General features: G+C 48.4%; 4 protein-coding genes across 5 annotated transcripts; 1 reads left to right on the top strand and 3 right to left on the bottom strand.

Annotated features, from left to right (window-relative positions):
• The first annotated feature begins 3,481 nt into the window (after positions 1–3,481).
• On the top strand, positions 3,482–7,735 carry LOC123051501 (CBL-interacting protein kinase 31). 2 transcript variants are annotated; one of them, XM_044474389.1, is made up of 15 exons: positions 3,482–3,644; positions 4,508–4,735; positions 4,962–5,024; positions 5,138–5,209; positions 5,313–5,420; positions 5,514–5,594; positions 5,706–5,759; positions 5,843–5,968; positions 6,051–6,140; positions 6,311–6,433; positions 6,526–6,636; positions 6,744–6,857; positions 6,997–7,053; positions 7,131–7,205; positions 7,484–7,735. In XM_044474389.1, exons 2-15 carry the CDS (start codon positions 4,547–4,549, stop codon positions 7,562–7,564), a joined length of 1,344 nt encoding a protein of 447 aa, XP_044330324.1. In that variant the 5' UTR covers positions 3,482–3,644; positions 4,508–4,546; the 3' UTR covers positions 7,565–7,735. The 2 variants fall into 2 exon arrangements, with proteins under 2 accessions (XP_044330324.1, XP_044330325.1); XM_044474390.1 differs by having other exon boundaries at positions 5,313–5,594.
• A 99-nt stretch (positions 7,736–7,834) lies between these two features.
• On the bottom strand, positions 7,835–9,693 carry LOC543241 (dihydrofolate reductase). Its single transcript, NM_001422310.1, has 6 exons — positions 9,573–9,693; positions 9,384–9,476; positions 9,111–9,209; positions 8,943–8,984; positions 8,226–8,457; positions 7,835–8,138 (listed from the first exon to the last, which is right to left on the bottom strand). The coding sequence occupies exons 1-6, from the start codon at positions 9,687–9,689 to the stop codon at positions 7,978–7,980; spliced, it is 744 nt and encodes a 247-aa protein (NP_001409239.1). The 5' UTR covers positions 9,690–9,693; the 3' UTR covers positions 7,835–7,977.
• Positions 9,694–9,998: 305 nt separating this feature from the next.
• On the bottom strand, positions 9,999–12,221 carry LOC130494098 (calmodulin). Its single transcript, NM_001422309.1, has 2 exons — positions 12,017–12,221; positions 9,999–10,670 (listed from the first exon to the last, which is right to left on the bottom strand). Exons 1-2 carry the CDS (start codon positions 12,090–12,092, stop codon positions 10,297–10,299), a joined length of 450 nt encoding a protein of 149 aa, NP_001409238.1. The 5' UTR covers positions 12,093–12,221; the 3' UTR covers positions 9,999–10,296.
• A 1,532-nt stretch (positions 12,222–13,753) lies between these two features.
• Positions 13,754–16,173, bottom strand: LOC123051500 (SNF1-related protein kinase regulatory subunit beta-1). The gene is made up of 4 exons (XM_044474388.1): positions 15,769–16,173; positions 14,644–14,825; positions 14,380–14,542; positions 13,754–14,283 (listed from the first exon to the last, which is right to left on the bottom strand). The coding sequence occupies exons 1-4, from the start codon at positions 15,970–15,972 to the stop codon at positions 13,966–13,968; spliced, it is 867 nt and encodes a 288-aa protein (XP_044330323.1). The 5' UTR covers positions 15,973–16,173; the 3' UTR covers positions 13,754–13,965.
• Between the last annotated feature and the right edge of the window lie 9,888 nt (positions 16,174–26,061).

Genomic DNA, 26,061 nt, shown 5'->3' with positions numbered 1-26,061 from the left:
ACGCAGACATGTGCGCAAATGTGTGTGCGCGGCACAAAGTTTTGTGAAAAAATATCTTTTTGTTTTGTCTATGTAAAAAAGACAAATTTCAGTGTTTCTAAATAGCGTTTCACGACATAATTTTTTATCTTTTTTGCACACGCCACAAAAAAGGTTATTTTCCCGTGAAACTTTATGCACACACATAGAACATGAAGATGTATCCGTGCAACCATTTTCAGATTTTTTTAGCATTTAGAAATATGTTTTTCGAAGTGGGTTCATATGTACCTGGGTTCATCCATGCACTTCCCGAACTATACTAGGCTATTCTAACCTAGTCTATCGCTGGCCGTGGCGAAGCCCCATTCCCCCGACATGTCTTTTCCATGTCCGGCAGCAAGCTCACCGGACCGCCATGAGCCTCGGAGGGATATGCTTCACCGGCGTTGGGCAAGACCCAAGCGGTAGCGGCCTCCCATAGTCCCATGGCCTACTATTCCTCGCTATCGGCGGCAGCGGCGGGCGTCGCCGACGCGGAGTTGGCAAGGTCGGTGTCGGTACCCCAGTCAAATTCCTCCGCCAGCACGTCAAACTCCGCAACATGGCTTCTTTCTTCGCAGGTCGGAGGAGTTGCCGCCATCGCTCGTGGCAGATTGCCGGTAGATGGCGTTGGCCAGCCTAGAGGGGCGAGGACGTCCTAGCGATGGCGGTGGTGCTGGCTTCGGAGAGCTTGCTGGCAAGCTAGCATGTATCCGGCTGGCTCGCCAGACCACCCAGACAGCTGCAATGCCAGAGAGCTCCTTTTTCTGCTCACCGGAGAGGCCGCCCCACAGGGCTCTCGATCCGGATGCCATGGCGGGTGAGGCGTGCAAGGAGGAGATGGAGAGCGAAAGTGTGGTGTGGTTCTTGCCCGGCGCCTGGCCGCGTTTAAATAGCAGGTGGGTGCGAGGCGCCAACCGGAGAGGTGTTTTATGTCGGCCAGCACAGGGCCGGACATGTGGCGCTCGGGGCGCCAGAGTAGGTTCCTCGGTACACACGCTGGTTTAATGGAGGTAGGCGGGCAGATGGATGTCGTTACAATGCAAGGAGAAGGCGTGTGCAGCGGGCGGCGCTCGCGGTCGGGCGCTTGAGCGGTCCAGACTACCGCAAAGCCCCCCAAAGGACGTCCGGACTGGCCCACGTTGAATGGCAAAACACGTCCGAACAGATGCGGCTGGTTTGAGAGTCCACACTGGAGATGCCGGCTGGTTTGAGAGTCCACACTGGAGATGCCCTAATCTTTTTTGTTTTTTGAGTTGGTCCTTAACTATTTGCCACGAGAGAGAGACCAGTTAATGACAAATTTTGTACTGTAATAGCTGAGACAAACAGAACAACCATGTGGCCGGTCAGTTAGCTAAGCTTGATTGGATCTTTGGGATGGAGTAACAGTAACAGTTGAGACAAACAGAACAAATATCTATCTAACTGTTCACCGCTGGTGCCACGGCATGCATGCGTGCATGTGCCGGTTGCAGACGGTGCGGGTTAGAACACAATGCGACCACAAGAAATTTCACCCTAAAAAGATAAGATCATACCTTCATTCTGCCAAGCATGTCTGCTAGCTTCTTCTCCTTTTATTTTGCCATGAATATATTTTGCCGAGCATGTTGCACGCCTCAGAGATATATGTATATTTGATCTGATTTCCGAGGACCGATCATTTTCTAAACACTCCTAGTCCAAACATCCTTCTAAGCAGTCCTGCTAGCTCCTAATCATTTTCTAAACGCTGGTCGTAATCTCAATTAAAATGTGCTCACTACAATATTCGCAAAGAGGAAAGAATAAAAGCATGTCTTTCTTTTTTCGGGTGGATGGAGGGAATAAACCATGTCTTGGATACATAGGTGTACGCTATGGAGTGGATTTCTTGCGCGGATCTGGTCTGACCAGCTTCTAGCTAGCCTAGCCGAGAGAGATTAAACCCTAATTAAAGAATATCCGATTGGCGATCCACTGGATCGACGCGCCAATCGCCAAAGAATGTCAATGCTTTGGTAAGCGAATTTTTTAAAAAAGTCTCTACATGCTAATCACGATCGTCATAGTATAATTCAGATAAACAATTGAGTAAACGGGGTCGCCGCAGCTGGTAACCGAAAACCACAGCGCGACGTGATCGAGCCTCAACAGGCTCTTCTTTTCTTTATCTCTCTCTTTCCCTTGAAAATGGACCATCTCCCCCCTTAGAAAAAGCTTAGAAACCCAACTACATATGATCAGCCAGCCCTCACACAAAAGAGGCAACTAAAACTCCCTCCGTCCCACAATATATTATCGTTTTTCAACCTATGTTTTGGCTTGAGAAACGATCATATATTGCGTGACGGAGGGAGCAGAAGATACGATTCGATCTTTAACATGCATAGATCCACAAACAAAACTTAAATCCAGCATGAGCACTGCACGTTCACAGGAAAAGACTACAATCGATAGTGCAATGCTGAAGTCTGGTCTTCGTGACCACATGGACGTGATAAAGGGAAAGCGCCGTCCTTGTGGGTCAATAGTGATGAAAAAACATTCTACGAGGCAAGGAATTACTTGCTAAGGAAAATGCCACTGGCGGCGGAAGGGCCATTGCCACCATCATAAAAATATATATACCATTATGGGGAAATTGTAGGCGACATCTGATGTTGGAAGCTCTTGTTTCTATGATCCATCTTGGTTATATCATTTCCAAACATTCGATGCCGTGTATCCTCGGAATCGCACCGAAAAGGTGACGATGCTACCTCGTGGACGCTATCGGCACTTCTCCCACCAATCGTAGACCGTACCCTTGGCGCACCAATAGGGCCCGGGGGAGGGGTTGCGGTGGCGGTGTTCCACGTGGATCGTGGATCACGCCTCCGCCACGTAGACCCAACCGCTGAAGGTGGGAGGAGGTCTCGGAAAGCCATTGGCGGGAGCGGCACACCGGGGTTGAAAGTATGTCAATAGTAGTAACACATTGTCATGACAAAATGTGATCAAGCCTAAGCACCCCCCCCCACCCACCCCCTCTCTCGCTCACTCCAAAACCGAAATCAAGCAATGACTGCCAACCAATTAAGGAACTTCACATGTTCGCTCGCCAAAATGATCTAGCGATAACACAACTTGCAAGCCGTGATCCAGAGCACGCCGACATCTCTCTCGCCACGGTTCACGAAACATCAAGCGAAAACTCGGCGTACTCCCTCCGTCTCATAATACACGCCGCACGAGACGCCGCGCAAGGGGCCAGCATGAACGGGCGCCACTGCTTGGAAAGGTAGAAAAGCCAGAAACCCAAATTCCCTATTTTCTTATAGAAGAAGTGGTTTAGATTTATTAATGATGGCATCCCATTCCCATCAGCGGTGCAGGTACGAGGGGCAAGGCAAACGGTGGGGGCCGTTTGTCCGGTCCGTCGCCACGCGCCTTACAAAAAGGAAAGGCCAGGAGGCGACCCTGCCCCCACCCCCGCCCCCGCGACTGCGAGCTTCTCCCTCCCTCCCTCCCTCATCATCCCCCCATCTCCATCCCGCACGCGCTGGCTGCTGGTGCTGGCTGCCTCCTTCTCCTCCCTCCTCGTGAGCCGTGGCCCCCTCCTCTCCGTTCCTCTCCCCGGCGGCGACTCTCCGAACAAGGTACGCCCCCTCCCAAGAGATCCCTCTTTCTCGCCCCGGCCGCCCGCATTGATTCACCGGAATTCTCGCCTCTTTCCTTCCGTCCGTCCGTCGGGACCCAAGAAAGGGCGGGGAGCCCTCTCTCCGGCTAGCATTCCGGGGAGGGGATTCCGGCTCCTGCCCGGCCGGCCGGCTTGCGTGTCGATGTCCCTGCACGTGCAACATTCCGTCAGCACAGACTTGCATCCTCGTCTCTCCCACTTCCGCTTGGGGAAAGGGAAAGAAATGACGCCATGGAGCTTTCCGGGTTGGGGCTGGGGTTTCTCTCTCGCGCGCCATTCGTTTTGCCCCTGTTCCCTTCCCAGTGCCGTTTCAGATGCTGCACGAAATCTTCATCCTTTCTTGGTTAATCTCCATGGCCTGGGTTTTTTCAGCAGTTTTGACATTCAGTTTTCTAAATCCTTCCCGAGGCTTACATCAGAGCGCCAGGCAGAAAATATCCGTCTGAGATTTCAAGGGCCCTAGCTAGCGCGCGGCATGCTTCGTGAACCACGCAAGTATCCGGAGACGTTTAACGGCGAGATCCGACTGCTGACGTTTCGCCCCGAAGCAGTAACCACTGAAATTAATTAGCCACCATAAATGCATAAAGGTTTCGGCAGGCAGCTTCCAGGAAGCTGCAGGCGATGAAGCTTGCACGTTGCCGATTTGGTTTCAGTTTCTAAGTCATGAATGAAAAGCGTTATTATATATATGGTCAAATTAATGCTGCAGCATTTGTCCTGCTCCTCCTCCTCCACCCTTGCCTGAGCTGTCTCATGCTGCCTGTGTTGGGTGCTGAATTTTCCGGTTCCACCACATCTTAAATTGTTCAAAAATGGCAGGTCTTCGGAGACTGGCTTGAGGAAAGACTGACCTGGAGGATGTACAAGGCAAGGAGGCAAGCCTCGCTCAAGGTGCGGCGACGAGTCGGCAAGTATGAGCTCGGGCGGACCATCGGGGAAGGGACGTTCGCCAAGGTCCGGTTCGCCAAGGACACCGAGTCTGGGGATCCTGTCGCCATCAAGATCCTTGACAAGGCCAAGGTTCACAAGCACGGGTTGGTCGAGCAGGTCAGACCATTTTCTGATAATTTCCTGTGCATGAATGCTCTGTTTCCTGGATATTTCACAGCATAGAGAAAGTTCCCTGGCTCATGCTTTCTACTAGAACTGAGCTGTCATTATGCGCAAAAATAACTGCTCCTGTATTTCATTCTAAATATAGTCAAGAAAGGGGGCTAGCTTACGGGCTTATGCTCTACCTTGATGTTGACGCCGCTCTGAACTCTTTTGGCAGATTAGACGAGAAATCTGTACGATGAAGCTGATACAGCACCCCAATGTTGTCCGCCTCCATGAGGTAAAGGCCAAACTTTGGCATTTTATTTTAAGTATGATATCGCCTACTTACATTAGAAATATTTACATTCAAATCTACAGTTCACAACCAACTATTTGACTTCACTGTAACAGGTCATGGGAAGCAAGGCGAGAATTTTCATTGTTCTGGAATACGTTACGGGTGGGGAGCTCCATGATATCATCGTTAGTACTACTGCATCTCTTGTTTTGTATTTCTCCATGATGGGAGTTAGCAGGATATTTTTTACACGACGCTTTTATTAATTTCTTCTAACTTCATAACCAGGCCGCCCGTGGGAGCTTGAAGGAGGATGAAGCCCGCAGATACTTTCAGCAGTTGATCAACGCTGTTGATTATTGCCATAGCAGGGGTGTATACCACCGAGATCTGAAGGTACATCGCCGACCACTCAACCCCTTGGTTCCAATTTATGTATCTGGTTTAGCGAAACATGAAACTGACAAATGGATGTTTTATGTATGCCAGCTAGAGAATTTGTTGCTTGATACTGCTGGGAACCTCAAAGTCTCAGACTTTGGCTTGAGTGCGATATCTGAGCAGGCGAAGGTAATAACACATAACAATCTTATAGACCACACAATTGATTGCATCTCTGTAGTTTTTGTTGATGTCATCTAACTTATTAAACTGTAACCTCCGATTACTTCAACTCAACAGGCTGATGGGTTACTACATACTACCTGTGGGACACCGAACTATGTTGCTCCCGAGGTAACTGGTCCTTATACATTTGCAGTGATTCTGTTTTAACCAGGAATGAACATGCCTAAAATCTAATGCTACCCAATATCCAGGTTATCCAAGATAAGGGCTATAATGGTGCGCTTGCAGACCTTTGGTCTTGTGGGGTAATTCTTTTTGTGATGCTTGCTGGATATCTGCCTTTTGAGGATGACAACGTCTCAGCCCTTTATAAAAAGGTAAGATAGAGGGAATAAGAAAATACGTTAATTGCCAATATTGCTGGCTGTACATTTGCATTTACTCTCTTGCTCTTGACAGATCTCTGGAGCTCAGTTTACTTGTCCCTCTTGGTTTTCTGATGGAGCTAAAAGGCTGATTCCCAGGATTCTGGATCCCAATCCTTCTACTGTAAGCTTTTTTTACTTCACATTCCATTTCTGAAATTTGAAAGTAGCCAGCCAAAAGGTCAACAGAACTGCTTCCATACAACACAAGTGGTGGCTCTGCACTTTTTTTGGTCTATGACTACATTACTTAGGGAGTTCTTTCTTACTCGGTTCTTCATTGTCGTTGACCAGCGCATAACTATCCCACAACTATTGAAAGACCCATGGTTCAAAAAAGGATATAAGCCACCTGTTTTTGATGAGAAACATCAAACTAGTTTGGATGATGTTGATGCTGCTTTCGGAGACTCAGAAGTGAGTTAACCAATCTTATTTTCACTGGAAAAGCTGTTAGCCTTTATGGCTGAGTTAATATTACTAATATGGATGGTTACTATGGTTTCCAGGAAAAACAAGTTGAGGAGGAAATGGAAGGGCAGCCAGCTTCGATGAACGCATTCGAGTTGATATCACTGAATAAAGGACTGAACCTACGCAATTTTTTTGAAGCTGATAAGGTTAGGAATTGTTCCAGCATTGTGTCCCATGAATCTCTTTACAACATCTGTATATTTATGGCAACTTTTCACAAGAAGCCATGCTAAAGTTTGTTAACCAATGACAGAAGTACAGAAGAGAAACAAGATTTACATCGCAATGTCCTCCTGAAGAAATCATCAGTCGGATAGAAGAGGCTGCTAAGCCACTTGGCTTTGACATCCAAAAGAAGAACTACAAGGTAATGCCAAGCATCCTCCCATGGATATGACTTTTAACATAGGTTGTGCGAAATTTGAAGTATCTGAATATGAGTAACTGAGACTGTCCTTGTCATCCCCATGACTTAAACCTTTCATTTTATATCTTGTTCTTTCTAGATGCGAATGAAGAACCTAGAAGCAGGAAGAAAAGGAAACCTAAATGTTGCAACTGAGGTTAGAAAAAAACACAGCAGTTTGAGAAATGTGTTTCACAATGTAATGCAATTATTGATCAAGGATGACATTTCTAGGTTTTCCAAGTGGCTCCATCTTTGTTTGTTGTTGAGCTGAAAAAGGCAAAAGGAGATACTCTGGAATTTCAGAAGGTACTGCTCTTGAATATTGTGGTTCTTTAGCTATTTTACTCATTTCACTAGTAAATTAAGATGTACAGTAGCTTCTTTCTTGAAGCTTTTTTATTCTATACAAGTGCGGAAGTGCCCATGAAGGACTACGCACACGTAATTTAAGCAAGCAACTTAGAACACAATCAGTACCCAACAAAGAAGAATGCCTTTTTTTAACCTTGAGTTTATTCTTGTGGTTGCAAATCAGATTATATCCAATGGGTAAACCTTACTGACTCGGCATTAATTGTTCGCAGTTCTACAAAACACTCTCTGCACAGATAAAGGATGTTGTTTGGGTTTGCGAGAGTGAGGCTGAAGAAAGAGGCTCCACATGAGGCAGCTGCAGAGTGTCTTTCTCAGGAAGTAGTATTTTAGGTTCTCATGTATATAGTTGTTCGTTGTTCTTTGTAGATTCGTCGGGTGCTCGATGTATATAGAGCTTTAGGCTGGTTCATGACTTCATGGTCTAGAAGCAGATGAAATATATACCAGTAGGTTCAAGTGCCTCTCTTTTTTCCCTTGAAGAAGGAAAGGTTAAAATTTTGTTTGTCTAGCGTCGGAGCATACTGATATCAAGATAAAAAGGATGAACATGGGAGGAAAAGAACAGGCAAATCGGGACTGATTTATTCTCATCTCGCAATGAGGCTAATACGGTGAACAAGGTCCACCATCTGGATACAGCAAGCAAGCAAGCAACAGGTTTCAAACACCAACGCAACTCAACAAGCGAAGTTCGGCTACTGCCTCAAGCTGCAACTTGTTCCATCAGGTTTTCTGCTGACTCCACGCCGACATTGTCCTTATTTCCTGAGCTCTCTGAATTTGAGGCCTTGGGAGCATCTGCGTTCTTGAGATCTTCCAGGATGCTTGCGCTCCATTCAGAAAGCTGCTTCACAGATGCCTCATCTGTAAAAGACAAACAATCTGCCTCTCAATCTATTCACAAGAAATTTCGACAGTTATTCGCATGGAAAGACAGGGGAGAGTGCAAACCAAGCCTGGGGACAGTGTGACCCTGGGGGTGCCTTATGATGAGAGGGTCAGCAAAGGCAGAAGCCAGCTCCTCGGAAGGTACTTTGAGCCAGTCTTTCTCTCCAATGAAATGTACAGATTTCGCCTTGATCAGGTCCTTGTAGGCCACATCGCAGATGCTTGGGTCCCTGAATTTGCTCCCGGATACTGACACCATGAACTTAATTGGTGGGTGATCATTCAGCGCCTTGCCCTAAATCATTCAACCTAGTCAGAATCCACATGGAACCAGAAGCAGCAGATAGTTTGGAGCACATCTTCCATTGAGCCAAATTTCCATGTCCTAGTAAATACTTATTAGAATTGTTAACTTAGAGACAGATGCAAGCCTGTATCAACATGTTCTGCATAAGTTTATGATATCTTCGGCATATGCTCTTGAAGAATAACTTTCTCTGTCCTAGAGTGTGGCATGTGACACTCTAAATTTATCAAAATTTACTATTCTGTCAGGATGGGCAGGAGTTTCCTATTAATAAAGGGGCCAAAAGACTCTCTACCACTAACTAAAATTGCTAGATCGCGGGGACTCTGTTGTTTAATAACGGTAGATGGATGTCACAGTTGCTTTATTAATATTTGCAGATCCGATCTGTTGTTTCTTGCTCCTTTGTATGTCTCTGGAACTTATCTCGAGGACTCAAAAGTTTGCAGAATCTGAGAGTTCAAGAGGAGTACCTGTGCTTGGTAGCCTATCAAAAGGGCTGAAAGTGTTGCACCCTGGAAGCAAAGGGAAGTCAATAAGATGAACTAAAACACAGTAGTACAACTATGTTTGATCCTGTGTTGCCACAGGCGCCTCAAACAGTTGGGATGTGGTTCTTTTGGAAAAAAGTAGTTTCCTACCTGGGAGAATCCAAGCAGGCCGTCGAAAGGCCCGTTTTTCACCATGTAATCGCAGAGATAGGCAATGCACTCTTCCAGATTTGTGTATTCGGTGAAATCCTGCATAGGAGCACATGAGTGATGCTAGCAGGGAACCAAACTGAGGCTAGATGAAGTGCTGATTTCAGTCTTGGTTTCTACTCCCTCTGTAAACTAATATAAGAGCGTTTAGATCACTATTTTAGTATTCTAAACACTCTTATATTAGTTTACGGAGGGAGTACTGAAGAATACCTTGTCGAACTGAAACCACTCGAAGTATGGTGGGGGGAATATGCCCTCGATGTCCGATTTCCCCCCAGCTGGGAACTGGCCATCAGGGAAGACCTGAAAAACCCAGCAGAATTGAACTTGGGATCAAACCAAAGCAAAAAAGGCGAAAAGCGCTTAAACAGGATCTATCATCGAGTCGAGGGAAGAAACCGTGTCGAACTGCTGGAGGATGGAAGGGTGCCATTTGCTGATCTGCTTCTTCAGGAAACCGCCGCTCGTCCGGAAGCCATGGAGGCAGAGCACCTTGAGCTTCTTCTCCTGCTCCATGTGCAAGTGTTCAACTCTTCCACAAGCACATGGAATTCCAGGCCTTAAGAGGACCATGAGCACGGTGGTAGTTGCTACCTACTACTCCTCACAGGCACAGGCTGCAACGTTGCTATCATCCAGCAATTGTTGGTTGCAACCTACCCAGCAGCACATTTAAGCCTGATACTTTTCTGTGAAGGCTAAATTTAAATTTCAAATTTCATCCAGCATCACATACATCAATTGTATCTTCATCTGCCATTCACAAGCGAAAGCACGCACCACAGCTCAGGATAACATCTGTAAAATTAATGAAGAGTCAAAGAATTACGAAACACCGGCTTTCCATTGATACTAGAAGAGTGAAGCAGAAGTTGATGAAAAAATATACTACAAACGGGGCCCAACAGCAATCAGGATACACCAGGGAGGACACAAGTTCACATAAAACACAAGAGGTCTGGAAACACACTGGAGAACATAGCAGGAATTGCGTCGTCCGATCCGCTTTAGCAGCTACAGCTAGGTAGGATGCTTAACTGGAAATCGATCAAATAAGAGTTGCATCTTAAACTAATATGCAATGCACAATTCTCCTCCTGCTTGGGAGCACGGAGCACGGTGCTCATTTGGCCATCATGACCTTGACGAACTCCTCGTAGTTGATCTGGCCATCACCGTCGACGTCGGCTTCACGGATCATCTCGTCCACCTCCTCGTCGGTGAGCTTCTCGCCGAGGTTCGTCATGACGTGGCGGAGCTCAGCAGCAGAGATGAAGCCGTTTTGGTCCTTGTCAAACACCCTGAAGGCCTCCTTGAGCTCCTCCTCTGAGTCAGTGTCCTTCATCTTGCGGGCCATCAGGTTGAGGAACTCTGGGAAGTCAATGGTGCCGTTGCCATCAGCGTCGACTTCATTGATCATGTCCTGGAGCTCAGCCTCCGTTGGGTTCTGCCCCAGCGAACGCATGACTGTTCCCAGCTCCTTGGTGGTGATGCAACCTGTAAGAGACACATACAAACAACTCCAGGATCAAACATAGAACGTTGATTGTGCTTAAAACAAATTAAAATTTCTTTAGAAAACAGCAAACATCACTGTTAACTACACATCAATTCAGGAGAGATCAACTTATGAAAAAAAAAGGAAATAATAGGCTTATTGCCAGTAATGGATAAGGTCTAAATGAGATTGAAAGCAGTAAGGACTATCCACGCAGGGTGCTAATACTGAGAATATCCACGCAGGGTACAATACTGAGAATATCTTGCATAGGTTCAAGTGGGAAGGTGCATATCTAGATTTATCCTCAGTGATAAGTTCACACAATAACATCAAAGTAGATTAATGCAACAGTAAATTCGCAGTGGAAAGTTCAAACCTAGATTTATCCTCGATAAGTTCACAAAATAACATCAACAGCAGTGCTACACGGACGACCGCTTGCGGACGATTCACAGACGACAAAAAAACTACTCCCTCTGTCCCATAATGTAAGACGCTTTTTGACACTAGTGTAGTTATGGGACAGAGGGAGTACAACCGTTTATCACATATGCTGCAGGCAGCAGCCATCGATGGGAGCATCGTACAGAAGTCGTCTGTGAAACAATCGTGTGCACAGCAATTTCATAACATCAAAGTAGATTGATGCAACAGTAAATTCGCTGTGGAAAGTTCAAACCCAGACAGTTCTACACGGTTATTAACCAAACTTTTACATTATGGTACTCTACATGACTAATAAGAAACTTCAACCAAATCATCCAAAGCCGAATCAAACAATAGCTTAAAATTTACTATACCACGTCATCAAACGTTCATGAATTTCCCTATAATACTACATGGCGAGATTTTTCTCCACCTCCAGGGATCTCTGCGCGAATTAAACTACCTAAATCGAAAAAAGTGCGATGAAGAGCAAGCTACTGCTACACAGCGACAGTCCACGGTCAACAATCACGACCCGTTCAGGCTTAGTTGTTCTAGAAGCGACAGTGAACGCGATCGCGACGCGATCCAAAAACAAAATAAAACCTAGACGGCGACAAGACGAGACGTCCTTGTCACGAAATGGTCAACCCCGAGGATAAGCGTCGCGTGCACATCATCGCCTCGCCACTAGGCGCGCACACGACAGCAACAAGCGATTTTCCCAGCGGCTAGGCCCAGATCCGGGCCGGATCTGCCACCCGGCAGCGCGAATCCACGAAAGGAGCGCCCCGCGACGGGGGAGGCAGGGGCAATGCCACCGCGCGCGCGGCGGCGGCGAGCGTCGCGCCAAGGAGAGATCCGAGGGACGGGAGGTGTAAGGGAGGGGGGAGGGAGGGAGGAGGGACGCGCTCACCATCTCCGTCCTTGTCGAAGAGGCTGAAGGCCTCCTTGAACTCGGCGATCTGGTCGTCGGTGAGCTGATCCGCCATGCCGCCGGCGCGGTGGTGGGCCGGTGGATCGGAGGCGGCGAGCGAGCACACGCGCGGGCGCAGGCGGGACGGGACGGGCGCGGCGGACGCGAGAGCAAACAGAGAGAGGCCCGGAGCGTTCTGTGGCGTGGCGTCCGGTGGAATTTTCCCGGCCGGATTTATACAACGCCCCACCGTCAGTTCCGCTAAACGCGGCCGTTAGCGTCCGCGCGCCGAATTCCCCAAACTGCCCCTCTGCCGCCCTCCCCGTGACGCTCTTGTTGTTCATTACTACCGCTAGCTCCAGAGAAAATATATGCTAAGCTCGAATAATTGCAAGCCAGTAGATGTGCCACTTGTGATTTCTAATGCACATTTGGTGTGCTTTTGGTAGTAGGTGGTGAGAGGCACGAATTCATGGAATGATCATGTGATGGCCACCTAACTTGGGTAGAAAACTAATGCAACTTGTGTCATGGCTAGGCTCTGGCATGCCTCGTGTATTTCTCTTGACTCGGGGTCGGTCGTGCATCCCCATGGTTATGGTTGTGTGATCCCTCCTCGTGTGTGTGCATTTGGGCCTTTCATGTGTTCCTACTGTGCTTCCACACTGCATGTACGTATGATTGTGTACTGATATCAAAGATGCTGGATTTATGATGACATTATGATGTAGTCTTGGTATGCCATGGCGCCAAAGATTGGACATCTCAAAAAGAGAGAGATGGAGCACGGCAATGGACCGGTAGACGAAGACTCGATAGAATGGATTGGCCCATGAGTAAGTTGGACACGCACGTGTGTAAGTGGCTCTATTACTACTTAGCCTGAGACGTGTATATGTACAAGGGGATCGGACCACAAAATATTGTATTCTCGCTTGCTTCTCAAACATTCATCTATCCTTCTCTAAAACAACGATAAGGTCCAGCTGCTCGATTGTGGCACGAGGACGGCGATAGGCGTCATAGCATAGTATTATTCTGTAAGAACAAATACACGGCTTCTACGCGTATGGAATCTTTTTAGGTCACACGTCTAAAAGTCTTCCAAAATTCCTCTTAGAAATATATTCAAAGGTGTCCTTTCTTAACGAGGATAAATAGCACAATTATATTTACATCTCCACCGCAGACCTCCTGAGAAATGTACATAGCGGACAACATAGAAGATCAATCCCCATGAAGCCCAGCATATACTAGAAGATAAAAGAAAAACATACCAAAAGAGTTATAGTAGAAGATGGCAAACACATGGAAATTTGCAAATACACGTATCATGCCCAACGAGGGGGCATTTTGGTAACATCGGGCGTTCCGTTAGGGCCAAAGGCCCGTGCATCTCTGTGGACGGCGCCGACACGTGGGGCCGCACAAGGAAGGAATTTCTCGATAATGCACTGTCCGCTGGCATCTTTCAAACAAGGGAGAAATGACGGGAATGCCCCCCACGCGGTTGGGACGCGGAGTGCCCAATTTCGCCAATCAGTCCTCCAGCTCTGCAAATTTTCACTCGTCAGGACACTGGGCCTTTTGGCACCACAGCCGCTCATTGTTGGGCCTCTGGGCTACCCTCCCCTTTACACTTGTATAAGTTTTTTTTTCCTGGCAAGTTTTCTTAGGATTTTACAAACAGCAGCAATTTTGTTCATGAGCAGTTGAGCACCGTCAAAACCAGGCGTATGAGCAGTGACACGCTCCATAATCTTGTGTTACTCTGATTTTATTCTTGACAAATGACTGCAGTTGTCTCAACAGAAAAAATGAACATGATCTCTATTTGAAAATTACAGCTTGTTTATGCAATTGTGCACGATCCGACCGGCGCAGACATGAGGGGCGAAAATCCTCTCGCTTGCGTTCGGCGGCAGCGGCTTCATGCGCTACGGTAAGCGCTATCGCTCGATGGCCTTGTAGAGGACGGTGGTGACGTACTTGGACCGGAACCGGTGGGTGTGGCCGAGCGCCACCAGCGGCTGCGCGCCCCACCCCTTCTCGATGTAGAGGTGGTTCAGCACCACATGCCTCGGCCGCGCGCACTCCCGCTGCTCCGCGCTCCGCGAGTTGAGCACGCCCAGATAGAGTTGCGCCGGGAGGGTGGGGGGCTCCTTGGCGAACTCCTTGTCCTCGGGGATCTGGAACCCGTAGCTCGAGTCCGGGGAGGGGGGCGCCATCAGCTCCGACACGCTCTCCACACTTTCGGGCACAAAGTCCTGCACCAATTGTGTTGCATCACCGATGATCAAATGGATACCATGAACATATATACACACCTTGATCAGTAAGATCAGTAACAAATGAATACTCACATTCACGTCAAGAAGGTTCACGATGTTGCCCACGTTGTCGGTCTCACAGGGAAGATCGGGGAGGTATCTTCTTTCTCCATCGACGATGAATCTGTACCTGTAAACTCCTGATGGTAGCTCTAACAGGATGGTGTGGTCTTTCCCAGATTTCTGGACGGTTTTCCTGCCATGTATGTTTGGCACTGTCAGTATTTCAAGCCTGCTATTTCATCAAGTTTCAGTTATGGGGAGAAAAGGTCACTGCTGGTTGATGAGAATTTGTACTTTGATGTCCAGTGATCCCATGATCCTTCCACGAAAATACACTTGCCTCCATGAGGCCACACAAGCAAAGTAGGGATCCTCTTTGGAGGGGGGCCGTCGGAATCATCCTGATCACGCATCAATATCTGGTTGAACACCGGAGGTGGCACATCTGAAGCTCTTTGCAGTGGAGTTACAGGGCTCTGCAATACAAGATATACCAAAGAATTGATAATGGTCATGTGTAAGAAGAGCTGTATATGCAGTCTCTTATGGCAAATATGAGACCGAGGTGGTAAAATCGATTGACAAGATAGGTAGGCATTCAGACTTTTGGCTACCAAATATGCCACGAAATTTTCAGAACAGATGCTACTGACAGATATACGACCGAATTGTTCTTTGTGCATTTGGATGCAACAAATTGTCAATCACTCCGTGTAACTCTGTTAATATTAATTAAAGACTTTCGATAGTACTCCCTCCGTAAACTAATATAAGAGTGTTTTGAACACTACTTTAGTGATCTAAACGCTCTTATATTAGTTTACAGAGAGAGTAGTTCGGTAATAAACACATCAAGCAAAGACACAAACTGCCAGTGGTTTTCTTTTACAGTATAAACTATTGTGTGATCGCCAAAGTTGACCGGTGGGAGGCCAGCTGGAGATTTCTAGATGAAAGCCACTAGTCGAGGAAGGTGAAGCCAATCTGTTCAGTATTTCAATCTCACCAAGGAAAATGTTCAATATTCTTTACCTCTCAACTATAACCTGAACCAATCATTCATCTGTCAGACTGTCACAAACAGGAAGTTTCAGACAACAGGTCTTCAGAGTTCAGATAGCAATGGAGGCTCACGGTGACGACAGGCAGACAGATAGCCAAGGGATTAAATCAACCGTAGTTCTAAATTAGCACTTAACCGTGGCTGGCTGCTCTAATCCATCGATGCCTTCGGGGTCATGGTGCGATCTCATCGGATCGAGCGAGAAGCGCGGTGCGGCATAAGGCGAGAGCCACGCCGTCGCGTCGCACTGGGAATTTGGAGGCAGGAAGCTCGCTATGATTCGAAACCGGGCGCCGGATTCAGGGGAGGATTTGATTAAATTAGGTATGTGTACGTGCGTGATCGATCTGACTGACCTGGGGCACGAACATGCGCGGCGAGTGCGGCCGCGGGGGGCTTCCCGGCGAGGACGACCCTCCACCCCCTCCTGCGGCGCCACCTCCGCCGCCACCCCTCACGCCCCCGACGTATCCCGTAGACGAAGCGCGCCGCACGTGGCCGCGGCCCTCGTCCATCTCGGCGTCCGCGATGTCCTCCAGCCTGCCGCTCGCGTTGCCCATCGACCGACCCTCCGGCCCCGGCGCGCGCGGGGCAGAGGAGGAGAGGGAAATCTAGAGGGAGGCCAGGCCGGTCGGGGCGTGGCGGTGTGCCGTCTCTCCGCCGTGCCGCCGTGCGTGCGATCGCGGCCGAGCGAGAGAGAGGAGGGCGATCGAGGCGGAACTGCCGATCGACCCGGTCCGGCGCGGCGCGGTGCGGTGCTGCGACTGGGTTTGTCTGCCCGGCAAACGCACGAGCCCAGGCCCACGGACCCGTTGGGCGTTGGCCCCACCCGTGCCAGCCAAGGCCCATTAGTTTCCCCCGCTCCATCGATGCCCATGAAAAAAAAGATGCTCACAAAAAAAACAGTAGGCTGTTTCGAATTAGAGTTGATGATGATGATGAGGAGTTGTGATTATGACTAGTGACCAAGTTGTTATATGATGTCGCATGGACGAAAATGATGACCAAATTATTATGATGATGCATGATGCTAAGTTGTTATATGAGCATGATGAGTTATTATATATATCAGCGGGTGAAATGAACATGGATTAGATTCAAGTGGAGGCAACATGTGGTACACATCGAAAGTACTACTAATCCAAACTTGATTAGTAATATTTTGGACATGCACCACATGATGCCTCCACTAATCTAATTCACGTTTATTTCACCCACTGTTATATATAATAACTAATCATGGTAATAAAATCATATAATGAAAGTACTGTACAACGACAATAAGCTGCATTTTCAAAAATACAGAAAAATTTAGTAGTAGCGCTTTTCAAAAGAAACGCTACTGCTACTTACTATTATCAGTAGCGCCTTTCCCTACCAAGCGCTACTGCTAACTATGTATAGCAGTAGTGCTGGAAAACCAGCGCTACTGCTACCAGTTAGCTGTAGCGTCTTACTGGTAGCGCTTGTACAAGCGCTACTGATAGCTATAAAACAAGCGCTACTACTAGGGTTATTCCTAGTAGTGCTAGTGAGCCGGACACATGCAGGTGTCCATCCCTTAACCGTTGCAGTTTATGTCCTGCTTCAACACAACACCCCCTCCCCCTTCCCTACCGTGAACCACCCGCGAGCATGAATCGTGGGTGGTTGCCTTTCGCCCTAGGTGAGATTGCGGCCACCACCACCCCCCCAGCATAGGCCCCGACCCGCAAACAGCACCCCCTCCCATCCCCTCGAATATGGCCCTATGGCGCACCATATTGTCTGCGACATGCTACTCCTTCGCCATGACTCGAAGCTTCGGGGTTTCGATGGACGATTTCAGCTTTGGCGAGCGGTGCAGATCCCATGCTACAAGAAGGCACCGTGATCTATTGGTTGTCTTCGGTGAGGGTGCTTTGCCTAGATCTGGTGGGGATGCTTCAGAAACCCTAGGCACCTAGTTCTCTCGTACGAGTGTATGTTGCTCGAGGGAAAAACGCATTTTGTAGCATCTTATTGCTTTAGTAGCAGGAATCACAAGCCCGAAAAAGATTACCTAAACATTGTATATTTTGCCAGTTGGAAATTTTCATTAGCAAAAAGACAACAAAACACTTGCAAATAGTGCATCGACTTTGGTCTCTCTGGTTTGCATCGTTTCACACCGGATGATTGCTTATGCACGATTGCCAATTCATTTTTCCCCTTAGAAAGATATTGCCTAGCACATGATAACACATTGTACCTATGATGACCCACAAGTATATGAGATCAATTGTAGCCTTTTCGATAAGTAAGAGTGTCGAACCCAACGACGAGCAGAAGGAAATGACAAGTGGTTTTCAGCAAGGTAATGTCTGCAAGTGCTGAAATTATAAGTAACAGAGTAGTTTGATAGCAAGATAATTTGTAACGAGCAAGTAATGATAGTAGTAACAAAAATGCAGCAAGGTGCCCCAATCCTTTTGAGGCAAAGGACAGGCCAAAACGGTCTCTTATAATAATCAAAGCGTTCTTGAGGGTACACGGAAATTTCATCAGTCACTTTCATCATGTTGGTTCGATTTATGTTCGCTACTTTGATAATTTGATATGTGGGTGGAACGGTTCTTAGGTGTTGTTCTTACTTGAACAAACCTCCTACTTATGATTAACCCCCTCGCAAGCATCCACAACTATGAGAAAAGTATTAAGAATAAATTCTAACCATAGCATTAAACTTTTGGATCCAATCGATCCCTTACGGAATAACGCATAAACTAGGGTTTAAGCTTCTGTCACTCTCGCAACCCATCATCTAATTACTACTCCACAATGCATTCCCTTAGGCCCAAATATGGTGAAGTGTCATGTAGTCGACGTTCACATGACACCACTAAGGGAATCACAACATACATACTATTAAAATATCGAACACATATCAAGTTCACATGATTACTTGCAACAAGATTTCTCCCGTGACCTCTAGAACAAAAGTAACTACTCACAAGTGATAAACATGCTCAAGATCAGAGGGGTATTAAATAGCATATTGGATCTGAACATATAATCTTCCACCAAATAAACCATATAGCAATCAACTACAAGATGTAATTGTTGGGATCTACGGTAGGGTGCGTCGACTGCAAATTAAAATTTTCCTACGCGCAGAACAACCAGGAACATGCTACGGGATATGGATCACAGATCATTACCACTAGACGCGCAGTGCCGTGCAGCGGAAGAAGAGTTGGGGCAGCGTGTCTGCGTGGGTCGTCTCCTCCTCGTCGGATCTCCCTCGAACAACCTGTCTTCTGATCCCACGTACAAGTTCGCCGGAGCGGCGCAGGTGCACCGCCTCTAACGGTATCCGCGCGTGCAAAAGGAACACTGTCAGGGATATACCCCGCGGTATGACCCGGCCGGAATTATAACCCGGCTGGGACTTGGTAAACCGGCAGAGAGTTAAGACAGATGGTTAAGGCATACAGTTAAGACAGATGGTAAACTGGCAGACAGTTAAACCAGGTGGTAAACCGGCAGACAGTTAAACCAGGTGGTAAACCGGCAGACAGTCATAACCCGGCAGACAGTCATAACCCGGCAGACAGTCATAACCCAGCAGACAGAGTCGCTTGGGGTTAATAAGCCCGAGACGTTAAGAAGCCCAAGATGTTAAGAAGCCCATGAAGAGAAGTCAGAATAGTTTAAGTCTTAAGCCGAGTTGGACTCTACATGTAACCCGCCCCTTCAACTTATATAAGGAGGGGCAGGGCACCCCAAGAGGGAGAAGAAAATAATTGCTAAGGCTAGACACGACTAAAGGGGAGCCGGCTTATGCGGCGTCTCTCTCATGAGCATAATGAGATCTAGCCACAAACAACATGTAGGGCTATTATCGAATGATGTTTCCCGGGGCCCGAAGCTGTCTAAATCCTTGTCTTATGTGTTGATCCGCCTCGCGTCTCTTGATTCCGACTAACTCCTTCAAGCTACCGCATAGATGCGTTGGCCTCACGACTAAGTCCTCGCGCTAGGACATCTGCCGTGACACTTCCACGACAGTTGGCGCCCACCGTGGGGCTTGCGCACGGTGGTGTTGAGTTCTTGGAGGGATTTCTTCAGGGATCAAGAAGCTCGCGATGTGCCGGATGAAAAAGAGCCGGCGCAGAAGATAACATTATCGACGAACAGTCAAAACGAGATATACAAGATTTAAGATCAAGAGAAAATTAGGGTTGCGTTTATACGCCAGCGTACACGACCAGATGCGTATCTGCTGAAGGAAAATACAAGTCATCGGTTCGATCTGATTTGCAGCGAAACCGAGTTCAAGTAAAAGGAACCGAGGGCTTGACCCCGGCCTGGTCATCGAGCGCTATTGGCGAATCGGGATCAAGGAAATCAATGAAAAGAAAAAAAGAGGGGAAAAACAGCCCATGACCCGGAAACAGAGCCGGCCACGACCCGGACTCGTCCATCGTTTGCGCCTGCGCCTCGAGGCTTCCATCTCTGCTTGCCTCAGCCGTAGCGGGTGAGGGAGTCCTGGACTAAGGGGTCCTCGGGCGTCCGGCCTGTTAGCCATGGGCCGGACTGATGGGCTGTGAAGATACGAAGACCGAAGACTGCACCCGTGTCCGGATGGGACTCTCCTTGGCGTGGAAGGCAAGCTTGGCGACCGGATGTGTAGATTCCTTTCTTTGTAACCGACCTTGTGTAACCCTAGATCCTCCCGGTGTCTATATAAACCGGAGGACTTAGTCCGGAAAGACGGATACTCATTACCATAGTCATACAGGCTAGACTTCTAGGGTTTAGCCATTACGATCTCGTGGTAGATCAACTCTTGTAATACTCATATTCATCAAGATCAATCAAGCAGGAAGTAGGGTATTACGTCCATAGAGAGGGCCCGAACCTGGGTAAACATCGTGTCCCCTGTTACCATCGACCTTAGACGCACAGTTCGGGACCCCCTACCCGAGATCCGCCGGTTTTGACACCGACATTGGTGCTTTCATTGAGAGTTCCACTGTGCCGTCGACGACAGGATCGATGACTCGCCTCGTCCTTAAAGACAAGATCACTGCCGGAGGAGAACTGGCCTTAGGCCAAACCCTTCGGCTGGGCGGCTTTACCATGACCACTCGTTCGGCCGCTAAGCCGACGATGACCTCTCGGGCCATCAAAAATCCCCTTCGTATCGACCCCAAACACTCCAAGCAGATGGATCCGACGGAGTTTCCGTCTTTAAACGAGCTCCTTGATCGCATCGCCGCCCTGGGAATCGCCACAGATTATGATCGGATCAGGCTTAAACCCGACCAAAGAGAAATCAAATCTCCACCGGTCACCCACCAGATAGCGGTAGTCGAGGAGCAAGACGGCGACTCTTCCCCTATACTGAAGACAGACTATGTCCGGGTCACCAACCCTGCAGAGCCGGACACCCACCAGCAAAAGGAGGTGACCAGCCTTCCGAACATAGAATCAGACGGCGGGCACAGGCAACCAGAAGATACTCCAGAGCCCGGACTCTTGAGTCTGGAAAACCTTCAGACTCCGGATCATCGATCGGGTCAGGGTCTGAATCCAATTCCACCCACCCACCAAGACATAAGCGCTCTCATGAGCATACAACATCAGTCTCAGGAAACGGTCCACCACTTCTGGGCCAGATCCCTCCTTGTCAAGGACAAGGTTAAAGATTGCCGTGACGAGGACGCGATATTCGCGTTCTGCAACAATTGCACGAACGAAGGAATCCTCAACGCCATTAATCGCCGCCGTATACTGCACTTCGCTGACTTGGAAACTATCGTACAGAAGTACAACACAATGGAAAGCGCCTGGAAAGATCAGGCAGCTTGTTGGGAGCCATCGGTCCCAACTCAACCGCTGGTCCAGACGAAAAGGGCACATCCTCGTGACATGCCTAGTCTAATAGCCGAGAAACATAAACCCATTACGCGGCATGGAATCGTTCTGGAGGGATGGCTCGATGGCCCATGCAAAATACACACAACACCGGACACCATACCAACCCACAGCCTTAGAGCATGTTGGATACTCCGGCAGGTAGCCAAGAGCGGCGAGGGCATCCTTACCAAAAACGCCCCAGAGCAACACCCTCCAGAAGACGACGACCCCAGAGTATTGACGGTCTTCGAGACATTCGCGTCAAACAATAAGCGCAAAAGGGACCTCGCCGAAGTCTGCCAAATCACCGCGATAAACCCTTGGAACGACACGGCTATAACCTTTAATGCCGGTGATGAACCGCAATACAAGACAGTCCGAGCGCCAGCCGCATTAGTCCTCAGTCCCATCGTGGACAGCTTTAGACTCACCAAGGTCCTCATGGACGGAGGCAGCGGACTAAACCTCATCTATGAGGATACACTCCACAAAATGGAAATAGACAGGAGCCGCATCAAGCAAAGCAGCACAACCTTCCGAGGAATCATTACTAGTCGGGAGGCACAGTGTGCGGGAAAAATCACACTTGACGTGGTATTCGGCACGCCAGAGAATTATCGGTCTGAAGAGATCACCTTCCAGGTGGCTCCTTTCAGTAGCGGATACCACGCCCTGTTGGGGCGGGACGCTTTTACACGCTTCCAAGCTATACCTCATTACGGGTATATGAAGCTCAAAATGCCTGGACCAAACGGCATAATCACTCTTGTTAGTGATCCGGACATAGCACTCCGCGCCAAAAACAAAACCGCATCCCTGGCCCTTGAGGCATTATCTGAAGCCCTCGCAGCCGAAGAATTAACCGCACTGCGCTCTACGGTGGATAAGGACGATGTGATCTTAGACAAACGACCCAAATCCACCTCCTTCAAGCCGGCAGAAGAAATAGTCAAATTCCAGGTCCACCCAACGGACCCCAAGAAGACAACATCTATTGGAGCACAACTAGACCCAACGGTCGACGCCGTGCTACGGGATTTCCTTCGCGAAAACTGGGATATATTCGCCTGGCACCCTTCTGATATGCCTGGAATCCCACGTAAACTGGCCGAGCATAGTCTCAATATATTAAAGGGATATAAACCAGTCAAATAAGCACTGCGGCGCTTTTCCGAACCCAAACGGCAAGCCATGGGGGAGGAGTAAGCCAAGCTAATGGAGGCCGGGTTCATTAGATAAATAAAACATTCGGACTGGCTGGCAAACTTGGTGATGGTACCAAAGAAGGACAAATCCTAGCGCCTGTGCGTCGATTTCAAAGATCTCAACAAGGCTTACCCTAAGGATCCCTTCCCTCTCCCCCGCATCGATCAAATCATCGATGCTACCGCAGGACACGACTCACTGTGTTTCCTTGATGCATATTCCGGATACCATCAAATAAAAATGAAGGAGTCCGATCAAGCTGCAACAACATTCATTACCCCATATGGGCCATTCTGCTTCAACACCATGCCCTTCGGGCTTAAGAACGCCGGCGCCACATACCAACGCATGATTCAAACATGCCTAGAGAAACAGATCGGCAAGACAGTTGAAGCTTATGTCGACGACATCGTCATCAAAACCAGGCACGTTGAGACACTAATAGATGATTTATGTCTCACATTCGACAACCTCCGTGCGTATGACATTAAGCTCAATCCGGAAAAGTGCGTTTTCGGCATCCCCGCTGGAAAACTGCTGGGCTTCATCGTTTCCAACAGAGGAATTGAAGCAAATCCAGCCAAAATCTGAGCTCTGTCACAATTGGCTACGCCAACAGACCTTAAACAAGTCCAAAAATTCGTGGGTTGCGTGGCAGCTTTAAGCCGCTTTATCTCCAGATTGGGAGAAAAGGCACTGCCACTCTATCGCCTTCTACGGCGAACCGATCACTTCGAGTGGACGGACGCGACAACAACTGGACTGGAGGAAATAAAAACCCTTCTTGCGAGCAACCCAATCCTGGCCGCGCCAAACGTCGGTGAACCGATGTTATTATACATATCGGCAACACATCAAGTGGTGAGCGCCGTGCTCGTGTTGAACGAGAACATGACGGACACAAATTCCCGCTTCAGAAGCCAGTATACTACGTATCCACTGTCCTCACACCATGTAAATCCCGGTACCCCCATTATCAAAAGATAGCATACGCGGTCTTCATGGCATCCCGAAAGCTTCGTCACTACTTCCAGGAGTGCTCGATTACGGTGGCTTCCGAAGTACCACTCAATGACATAATAAACAATCGCGATGCCACCGTCCGGATTGCCAAATGGGCCATTGAGCTCCTTTTATTTGATATTACATACAAACCACGTCGAGCTATCAAATCCCAAGTATTGGCTGACTTCGTCGCCGAATGGACAGAGGACGAACTCCCTAAAGAGTACGGCACATATTCCAATTGGGTTATGTACTTCGATGGCTCCAAAATGCTGGCAAGGCTAGGAGCGGGCGTCGTTTTAACGTCCCCTACTGGAGATGTCGTTCAGTACATACTCCAAATACTATACACAGACTCCAACAACGCCGCCAAATACGAGGCCTTATTGCATGGTCTCCGGATGGCTGTCTCCATGGGCATACAACGCCTGGAAGTGCGCGGGGACTCAAACCTCGCAATATCTCAAATAAATGGAGACTTCGATGCCAAAGATCCGAAGATGGCAGCTTATCGTAATGCCGTCATAAAAATGTCGGCTCGGTTCGAGGGGCTCGAGTTTCATCATGTGGCTCGAGAGAGTAATCAAGCGGCAGACGTTCTTGCTCGTATCGGCGCTAAGCGTGACCCCGTCCCGCCTAATATCTTTCTGGAAAGGCTTTTTAAGCCATCCGTGGTGTGGCAGGGGGAAAACGGCAACACTAGTCTGGATCCGAACATAACCCCAGATTCCGAAAACACCAACATCATCGGAAGCTCAGCCACCGAAATAACACCATCGGCGCATCTCATCATGGCAGTCATTGCCCCGTGAACCGAACCCTTCCTGGCCTACCTTAACAGGAAGGAGCTTCCTGAGGACCAGAACGAGGCCCGCCGCATTGTCCGGCGTTCGAAGGCCTACAAGGTTCACGACGGAGAGCTCTATAAGAAAAGCGCTACCAGAGTCCTTCAAAGATGTATCTCCGAGGAAGAGGGGCGGCAGCTACTGGCTGAGATGCATGCCGGTCTCGGCGGGCACCACGCCGTAGCCCGGGCCCTTGTTAGCAAGGCCTTCCGTACAGGATTCTATTGGCCGACGGCCCAAGTGGATGCACAGGACCTTGTCTAACGTTGCGTTGGATGCCAACTCTTCGCCAACCAAAGCCATATGCCCCCACCGCCCTACAAACAATCCCCATCACTTGGCCTTTTGCAGTCTGGGGACTGGATATGGTTGGACCCCTTTAAGGGGGAAGCCATAAGAAAAATATATTTGCTAGTCATGGTGGACAAATTCACCAAGTGGATAAAGGCTAAGCCAGTTAAAACGGCCGAGTCCGGGCCAGTAATAGACTTTATATCCGGCGTTGTACACCGTTACGGTGTTCTGCATAGCATCATCACTGATAACGGCTCCAATTTCACAGCCGACGAAGTGAAAACCTAGTGCGCTAATCTGGGCATCAAGCTCGATTACGCCTCTGTATATCATCCACAAACAAACAGTCAAGTCAAAAGAGCCAATGGTCTTATTATGAGCGGCATTAAGTCTAGACTAGTGCGGTCTTTGAAAGAGTCAGACAAGCACTGGGTTGAGGAGCTCGACTCCGTACTTTCGGGGCTGCGGACCACGCCCAATCGCACTACCGGATTCACACCTTTCTTCATGGTGTACGGCGCAGAGGCAGTACTACCCTGCAACATTATTCATGACTCACCTCGAGTGCGCATGTACGAAGAGAGAGAGAGGCCGAGCTCGATCGGCAGGACAACTTAGATGCCCTGGAGGAGGAGCGTGATGTCGCAAAAGCCCATTCCGCATTTTATCAACAGCAAGCTCGTAGGTATCAAAGCCGAGAGGTGCGGGCCAAAACTTACAACGTCGGCGAACTCGTTCTGCGCCTGCCGGAGAAGAAAAAGAGTTGGAAATATGCCCTAGAGGCAATAATAAAATGGTTATTATTATATTTCCTTGTTCATGATAATTGTCTATTGTTCATGCTATAATTGTGTTATCCGGAAACCGTAATACATGTGTGAATACATAGACCACAACATGTCCCTAGTGAGCCTCTAGTTGACTAGCTCGTTGATCAATAGATGGTTACGGTTTCCTGACCATGGACATTGGATGTCGTTGATAATGGGATCACATCATTAGGAGAATGATGTGATGGACAAGACCCAATCCTAAGCATATCACAAGATCGTGTAGTTCGTCTGCTAGAGCTTTTCTAATGTCAAGTATCAGTTCCTTAGACCATGAGATTGTGTAACTCCCGGATACCGTAGGAATGCTTTGGCTGTACCAAACGTCACAACGTAACTGGGTGGCTATAAAGGTGCACTACGGGTATCTCCGAAAGTGTCTGTTGTGTTGGCACGAATCGAGACTGGGATTTGTCACTCCGTGTGACGGAGAGGTATCTGTGGGCCCACTCGGTAGGACATAATCATAATGAGCTCAATGTGTTCAAGTAGTTGAACACGGGATGATGTGTTACGGGAACGAGTAAAGAGACTTGCCGGTAACGAGATTGAACAAGGTATCGGGATACCGACGATCGAATCTCGG

This window comes from Triticum aestivum, chromosome 2D, assembly GCF_018294505.1.
Source record: "Triticum aestivum cultivar Chinese Spring chromosome 2D, IWGSC CS RefSeq v2.1, whole genome shotgun sequence".
In the NCBI taxonomy this organism is placed as follows: domain Eukaryota; kingdom Viridiplantae; phylum Streptophyta; class Magnoliopsida; order Poales; family Poaceae; genus Triticum; species Triticum aestivum.
The sequence above is the reverse complement of the archived record's forward strand: the minus strand, read 5'-3'. Positions and strand labels throughout refer to the sequence as shown.

What these genes read in the sequence shown, in the direction of transcription:
- LOC123051501 (XM_044474390.1), top strand. Translation starts at nt 4,547, where the DNA reads ATGTACAAGGCAAGGAGGCAAGCCTCGCTCAAGGTGCGGCGACGAGTC. An exon ending in TGGATCCCAATCCTTCTACT is followed by an intron (nt 6,141 to 6,310) that starts GTAAGCTTTTTT and finishes GTCGTTGACCAG; the next exon opens with CGCATAACTATCCCACAACT. An exon ending in ACCTAAATGTTGCAACTGAG is followed by an intron (nt 7,054 to 7,130) that starts GTTAGAAAAAAA and finishes TGACATTTCTAG; the next exon opens with GTTTTCCAAGTGGCTCCATC.
- LOC543241 (NM_001422310.1), bottom strand. Translation starts at nt 9,689, where the DNA reads ATGGAGCAGGAGAAGAAGCTCAAGGTGCTCTGCCTCCATGGCTTCCGG. An exon ending in TCCTCCAGCAGTTCGACACG is followed by an intron (nt 9,477 to 9,572) that starts GTTTCTTCCCTC and finishes TGGGTTTTTCAG; the next exon opens with GTCTTCCCTGATGGCCAGTT. An exon ending in GCCTGCTTGGATTCTCCCAG is followed by an intron (nt 8,985 to 9,110) that starts GTAGGAAACTAC and finishes CTTTGCTTCCAG; the next exon opens with GGTGCAACACTTTCAGCCCT.
- LOC130494098 (NM_001422309.1), bottom strand. Translation starts at nt 12,092, where the DNA reads ATGGCGGATCAGCTCACCGACGACCAGATCGCCGAGTTCAAGGAGGCC. An exon ending in CTTCGACAAGGACGGAGATG is followed by an intron (nt 10,671 to 12,016) that starts GTGAGCGCGTCC and finishes TGTCTCTTACAG; the next exon opens with GTTGCATCACCACCAAGGAG.
- LOC123051500 (XM_044474388.1), bottom strand. Translation starts at nt 15,972, where the DNA reads ATGGGCAACGCGAGCGGCAGGCTGGAGGACATCGCGGACGCCGAGATG. An exon ending in CGCGCATGTTCGTGCCCCAG is followed by an intron (nt 14,826 to 15,768) that starts GTCAGTCAGATC and finishes CTTGTATTGCAG; the next exon opens with AGCCCTGTAACTCCACTGCA. An exon ending in TGGGATCACTGGACATCAAA is followed by an intron (nt 14,543 to 14,643) that starts GTACAAATTCTC and finishes CATACATGGCAG; the next exon opens with GAAAACCGTCCAGAAATCTG.